Source organism: Sapajus apella, unplaced genomic scaffold, assembly GCF_009761245.1.
Source record: "Sapajus apella isolate SASKATOON/1434 unplaced genomic scaffold, GSC_monkey_1.0 scaffold69, whole genome shotgun sequence".
In the NCBI taxonomy this organism is placed as follows: domain Eukaryota; kingdom Metazoa; phylum Chordata; class Mammalia; order Primates; family Cebidae; genus Sapajus; species Sapajus apella.
This window is the reverse complement of record NW_022437009.1, coordinates 5,132,477-5,140,106: the sequence shown is the minus strand read 5'-3', so window position 1 is coordinate 5,140,106 and position 7,630 is coordinate 5,132,477. Positions and strand designations below refer to the sequence as shown.

The following is a 7,630-nucleotide window of genomic DNA, read 5'->3' as shown; positions in this document are numbered from 1 at the left end:
GTATGAGATCATATACATTAAGGCTTTTTTAGCAAGAAAATCATTACCCAAATGCATGATGTTTACTATAATTCTTCTAGTAACAGGCCAAGTGTCTATCAGTTGCCCATTACATATGTACACACACACACACACACACACACACACACACACACACACATATCTCCCAGGGATATGTATATAAATTCACTATAAAATGAGTTCCTGAATCAATGCTTTATACAAAGGAGGCACTAATTCCATTAGAAACATACATCTAACATTCTTCCATGTATCATACTCTTGTATTAGCATCTTGTCTGAAATTAGGTTGGCACCCTCATTTCCAGTTTCCCTGATTTCAAAATTATCTGATTACACAGTAGTTCACATTCCAAAGACTTTGGAGCCCCTGGAATGACCATTTCTAGGTATGTATCTGTTAAACTAAATATGGCCTGAGGATACCTCTGGGTTGTGCCTACATAATGAACTGCAACCTAACTTAGTACGTAAACTAACTGACAGCCTAACTTAGCAGTATACTTTTGTAACAAACTGCTGAGTTTCAGCTCATCACAGCAGCTGAGCTTCAATCAATTACAGGCAGCCCACTGATCAGACCTTGTCCAAGTAAGGCAAGCGCTGAGCTACAAAGGAATCAATCTGTTTCTGTATTTCATTTCTACTTTCTGTCCATAAATGTTGCCTTCCCACACTGAGGAGCAGAGCTCCGTGAATCTGCTGATTCTAAGGACTGCCTGACTTGACAGTCGTTCTTTGCTCAATTAAACTGACAGAAACAAGCAATGGGAAAGGATTTCCTATTCAATAAATGGTGCTGAGATAACTGGCTAGCCATCGCAGAAGATTGAAACTGGATCCCTTCCCTACACCATATAGAAAAATCAATTCAAGATGGATTAAAGACTTAAATGTAAAATCTAAAAGTACAAAAATTCCTGGAGGATAACCTCGGAACTATCATTCTGGATATAGGATCAGGCAAAGATTTTCATGACAGAGATGACAAAAGCAATTGCAGCAGAAACAAAAATTGACAAACAGGACTCTTGCCTAAAGAGCATCTGCGTTATGACCCAGAAACCTTCTCCAGGCAGTTTCTCCCTGTTTGTTGCCCATCTCTCTAGGATCATGTACTTTTGTTACCTGATGTAACATTAAAATAAACTATCAACAGAATAAACACACAATCTGTAGAATGGGAGAAAATATTTGCAGACTGTGCATTGGGCAAAGGTCTAATATCCAGAATCTGTAAGGAACTTAAACAAATGTATAAGCAAAAACTAAAGAACCCTGTTAAAAAGTGGGCAAAGGACATGAACAAGACACTTTTCGAAAGAAGACATATATGTGGCCAACGAGCATATGAAAATGTGCTCAACACCACGAATCATTAGAGAAGTGATACTACCTTTTAATAGAAACTGCAGTAAAGAGAAGTCAAGCATGCCAATGTCATACAGCAAGTAAATGGCAGGGCCAAAATTTTAACCAGGTCAGCATGACATCCTGTCAGGTGTGGCCATGTTCCTCAGATAGTCATTCTTTCACATGTGTAAATTTTACTTAATATCTTAAAAAAATCAAAATAAAAAACAATAAAATATTTTGAACTAAACATTTTGTTCTAAATGGCAACAGATGCCATTTGCTCTGGATTTATATATAAAAGTTTCCTTTGATTTTTAGATGAGGAGTAATTGTATATATCTTTACATGAACACTTAGGTAAAACGTGGAGCGTTTAAGCCCCAGATAAATTTTTATTCCCAAGACTTACTTAGATGATGAGTGTTTTTTGAATTTGGTATTTCCCATTCTGTATTTATCTTTTATTAATATAAATAAATATTAATAAGGAATATATTTAAAAAGGTAATTTTATTTTGAAACAGGAGAAAGGAAAATGCGTGCTTCAATAATGTCAGAGTTTACAGGGAAAGATATTGTGAGCTTGTTTGTCTAAATAAATTTTATTTGGAGTTAAGTATGAATTTTCAAGAGACGTTTTTCAGATAAGAAAGCAGTAAATCAAATACAATTATATAAACAAGAAGATCAGAGGGGATTATCCTGAAGGGTATAAAATGAACCAAGAGCTTTTAGTTTGGGTCATCACAGCATCTGCTCACCAATGCAAAGTAAGGTAGGTGTCTATAGTGGAAAGGCTCTGTGAAATGAAATGTTCTTTAGTGTGTTTTTTTTTTCATTTTCACAATTTTATCATTTATTAGAAAGTGGCAAATGCTGAAAGATAATTTGCTTCAATAGGCTCTAACATTTTAAATTATTGCTCCAAATTGTTAAGTAGTAGGTGAAGGTGAGTGAGCTCCATACACAAGGATAAGAAAAAAAGTTATTGACTTAAAGAGAAACAACTGGTTAGTTCCCTAAGGAAGGATATTTGATATGCATAGCTTTCTTCTGTTTTCATTTTGATTTAAATATTGTTATCAATTTAATGATATGTGTATTAAATCCTTTCAATTACTATATTAATGGTCATCTTTTATGAAAATATACTTCTGGGAAATGTTAGAGCAAATTCATTTTTGAGTACCTGCAGGGGTAATGTGCTCTGTATTACAAGCTCTTTTTAGTTATTGAATAGCTAAACCTCCTTTGATAGTGCTCAACACACACACGTGCTGTATAGTACATTTTGCTTTCTAGAAAAATATACTGCTTTAGTGAAGTTCCAGGACGGTTCGTAGATGGGCAATTAGCTCTTTTCATAGTAAGGGGTTTGGAGAGTAAAAACTAATGAAGGAAATTAGCAGAGCAGAGAGGAAAGTGTTTATTAAGAATGAAGCACTGGGAGCAAAAATAAGAGAAAAAAAAGAGGGGAAAAGAGCTAAAGAAATAACATTTCTTGGAATGAGAAAATACGTTGAAAGTAGGGACATACATGGTCATGCATCTGAAGAAGGCCTCTCATTATTTAGGCCCTGCCTGAAAGAAACCATGCCTTCTATGTTTAGGTAGCCAATAAATTATTTATTATGATGTCAGAATAGGTAATTAAGTTGCAAAGATGAGAACCCAGATGACAATAAAGAAGAAATTGTGGTAGATCACAGAGGAAGGGATTAACTAATGCTAATTCGTACCGTGTTATATAGTTATATGATCTTATATAGAGTGCCAGGTGTTTCACATGTATTGTTCTTTTTATGACTTTAGCAAGGGACATATGAAAAAAATCGAGGCACAAAGATATTAAATTACTCAGTTGCACACAACCGCAAGTACAATTTAGATCACTAACTCTTATCAATCTTAGCGCCAGAGATCTGACACTAATTTATCTTACAGAATTACAGTCTATTTGTGCTGCAAAAACTTTCACGATCATCTTTGGGTTCTAAGCCTTCCTTGTATAGATAAGAAAGTTGAGGTCCAGAAAGAGTCTGTGGGTGAAGTTTTACTATTTGCAATAATGAAGTAAAGGAGAAAGAACAGTTCTTGCTTTCTTTACACCCACAAAGTTATACAGCTACTGTGGCTGGTAATTTAGCACTTTCATTTTACACTTTTGTTAGCTTAGAGTTCTACATTTATAGGAGAAACTCCAAAAAATATAGAGTATCCATAGTGAGTATGACAATAACAGGAAAACTAAAACAAATTTTCATCCTACATTTTAAAAAGCGTCAGGTCACAAGAACAGAAAATCAAACACTGCATGTTCTCACTCATAGGCGGGTATTGAACAATGAGAACACATGGACACAGGGAGGGGAGCATCACACACTGGGGGCTGTTGGAGGGAAATAGGGGAAGGACAGCGGGGGATGGGGAGTTGGGGAGAGATAGCATGGGGAGAAATGCCAGATATAGGTGAAGGGGAGGAAGGCAGCAAATCACACTGCCATGTGTGTACCTATGCAACAATCTTGCATGTTCTTTACATGTACCCCAAAACCTAAGATGCAATTAAAAAAAATAAAAAATAAAAAACGTCAGGTGTACTTGTCACTTTCTATTTTGCAGATGAGGAAATAAGACCAAAATAGATTACATATTTTAATCACATTCTCACAGATTCATGGAAGAACTCTGTTTCTTTTTTTTTTTTTTTTTTTTTTGAAAAAACGAAAAAGAAAATAAAAAAAAAGAAAAAGGAAAAAAAAAGAATAAAGGAAAGGAAGAAAGAGGAAGAGGAAGAGGGAGAGAGAACAGGGGTTTTGCTTTATTGCCTGGGCTAAAATGCAGTCTAAAAATGGGTGTGCCTGTAATTATGTTTAATAATAGAGACATAAAAAATAAAATAAAATAAATAAAATTAAAAAAAATGAGGGAAGAAAATAATTAACAAGCAGCCAACCAATATTTCATTTAAACCTGTAAATACGTGTGATGTAGTACTGATAAGAGTGTATACTTTGTGTATTTAAAGTGGAGAGTTCTATGAATGTTAATTAAGTCTACTTGTTCCGGATCAGATTAAGAACTCTGTTTCATAATTTTTAGACCAATTGTTTCATCACCAGGTCACCATATCTACTTTATATAGAATTATAGAGCTAAAAGTTAAAATATGTGAAGTTAATTGTTTCCTATAGAAAAAACTCAGTAGCTGGCTGTCTAAACAAGCAAGAACTATAATGATCATGATGGGTAAGTATTTTATATAATTTGCTAGTTAGTAATTTTAGGATCCCACAGAGGATCCTCGAGATCTGTGTCTCTAAAATACTGGAACCAACTCTGTACCATAGAGGGAGCTCACATTTGAGAAGCACTTGAGAAAGCTGGACTCCACGAGTAAGGAATTTGTATGTTTTTGCTCCTTAACTGAAATACCAAAAAACAGAAAACAAAACAAAACAAAATTGAAAACAAACAAAAACAAAAAACCCTCGAAGGAACGTTTGAATATGCAACATTTCCTTTAAAAGAATTTGTGAGAAAAACTCCTCTTATTTTAACCTTGAAAAGTTAAGTCATCCTAAAATGGGCTAGTTGACTTTCTTGTGTAATAAGAAGTAAGTAAACATAAATCTTTGATAATTATGGGTCTTAAAGTCATAATTTGGACTCTTTCAGAGCACTAGAACAATCTGTGTTTTTATTATTTGTGTTCATATTAGCTCCTTCACTGGACAGTCATTCCTTTAGGTAAAGACCATATCTTACATGTTTGTGTTTGTCAGTGCCTGGTTCAGATGCTCAATGTATGTTTATCTAATTTATTTGCAATTCTTATTCTAGGAATAGAAGGTTGGTTGAAATGACCACTAATCTCTGGAATTTGATATTTAAAATAAATCCCTGGTAACCTGTGTCATGTGGTTTTCATGGTTTCTTATAAGTTGACTGAAAAAAAAAATCCTGGTTAACCAAGGCTGAACGTATGAGGCTTCAATTAACAGAGGTTTTAGTGTATACAGCTTAAAGATGCTGTTAGGATATAACGAACAGATTTGGGGAAATCTTGGTACTTCTGATGATTGAACAAAATGTTTGGTAAATTATAATTTATTTAATAGAACAAGCAAACAAGTTTATCTTCATAGACAACAATACTACTCCTTTAAGGTACATATTTTCTTTGCTGACAATGATACTTGAGAAGGAAAAAAAAATCCAAACACATCTAGCTAGCTGTACAATATTTGTAATATGAAAAAATCTTCTTAATCTTTGAGGTGATCAACTTACATCCAAAAGTATGAAATTTGATTACCCTTCCTCAGTAGTAGAATTAAAATAATTTGTCATAACATTATCCAGGGATAATGATGTTGATATTGATATCATTATCCCTCTGGATAACTATATTCAATCAATACGTATTGATAATGATATCCAATTGATATTGAACAAGCTCTCCATCACGCAAGCTCTATTGAGATTCATGTTCTGTTTCTCACTGAGGCACTATGAATCCTCTGTTTCCTTTCACGCATCTAAAAATTATTTAATATTCCTGGCTAACCCATAATGGAGCTGTCATCCTTGATTGTATTCTTCTTAGAGTGTCAATATTTCTTTTTTTTGCCTGTTAATCTTTTTGAGAACAAATTACATGCCTCTTTTGTGTAAAATAATCTTTTATTTGTTCCAGCTATACATATTTCAACCTTAAAGGGATATCCTAAGGGTTCAGAAGTAAAATCAGGGGGTTCCTAGATTTCTGAGTTAGCCCCTTAACACCAGTGGTCATTTTAGTTAACCTTGTTTGGACCTTATCTTTCTGGTGATTTCCTTGACGAAATGGGTAGAATTATAAGCATGATTATATGCATTGGGATGGTATTGAAGTTTGGTTATACTTTATCTTGGTTTCTTTGCTCTTTCTGATTTTAACCAGTAGGTTGTTTAATTTTGTCTTTGATTTAGCATGGCTGCTGTCTTTCTGATGTCCATGCTTCTTGGCCTTGCATGTGGGCAAGCGATGTCTTTTTGTATTCCAACTGAGTATACAATGCACGTAGAAAGGACAGAGTGTGCGTATTGCCTAACCATCAACACCACCATCTGTGCTGGATATTGCATGACACGGGTATGTAGTACATGTCACTTCTTTTGGCTGCAAATTATGTAAGCCTTGAAGAAGTCCATTCTTATGTAGAAAGGAAATGAAATAAATCACAACCTCATTTCCCAAACCTAATGGTTATTGGCTCCTTAGAAGCAGAGTACACAGGTTACAATATTATGTGGATCTACTCAGCACAATGGATACAGATAATTTTGTAACAGTTTTTTGTCCCAGATTTACTTAAACCTTATCTTGTTCCCATGATCAAGGATAAAAGAGAGGAGGGTGACTCTTTTGTCTCAGTAGGATTCAACGTGGTTAAGCTAGTATTGGAGAATGGGGCTAAGGAATTCTTTCCAGTTGTACTTGTGATGAAGGAATATAAGTGAATTTAGTTTTATGTTTCCATTATCCACATGTTTCCTAAAGTCCTGTCACATTTTGGTCTCTTTTTTGGTCTTTCCTCAGGATATCAATGGCAAACTGTTTCTTCCCAAATACGCACTGTCCCAGGATGTTTGCACATACAGAGACTTCATCTACAGGACTGTAGAAATACCAGGATGCCCACTTCATGTTGCTCCCTATTTTTCTTATCCTGTTGCTTTAAGCTGTGAGTGTGGCAAGTGCAATACTGACTATAGTGACTGTATACATGAGGCCGTCAAGACAAACTACTGTACCAAACCTCAGCAGTCTTATCTGATGGGATTTTCTGTCTAATTTTAATAGTGATATAATTTGCAATTTGGTTAAATGTGCTTGCCTGAAATAAAGCTAATAGAAATATTATGTTTCACAGTATCTTGTATTCATTTTGAGTACTATTTAATCCATACCCATACCTAACAGGCGTTAGTGAACTTAAGGAGTTTTAGAAGAAAAGGTGAATGAATAGGCCTTCTAAGCTCAGATGAAGGATGGTTTTCACGTGAAAGAGCAGAGTGGAGGTAAAATGGAAAACAGAGATATGAAATGCCGAAAAGCTCGCCTCGAGCAGGCTCTCCTAACAGAGGGCCAGAAGGTTTCTATGACTTAGAAAGTAAATGTGGGACCACTACAGAGTTATGAAGAGAGAGTAATGCAATCAAAAGCTGAAGGAATACATGGTGTCAGGGTACTAGGGACACCTACTTC

At 34.9% G+C, this 7,630-nt stretch overlaps 1 protein-coding gene across 1 annotated transcript; it reads left to right on the top strand.

Annotated features, from left to right (window-relative positions):
- The first annotated feature begins 2,002 nt into the window (after positions 1-2,002).
- On the top strand, positions 2,003-7,294 carry TSHB (thyroid stimulating hormone subunit beta). The gene is made up of 3 exons (XM_032249644.1): positions 2,003-2,152; positions 6,352-6,514; positions 6,962-7,294. Exons 1-3 carry the CDS (start codon positions 2,094-2,096, stop codon positions 7,214-7,216), a joined length of 477 nt encoding a protein of 158 aa, XP_032105535.1. The 5' UTR covers positions 2,003-2,093; the 3' UTR covers positions 7,217-7,294.
- The last annotated feature ends 336 nt before the right edge of the window (positions 7,295-7,630 follow it).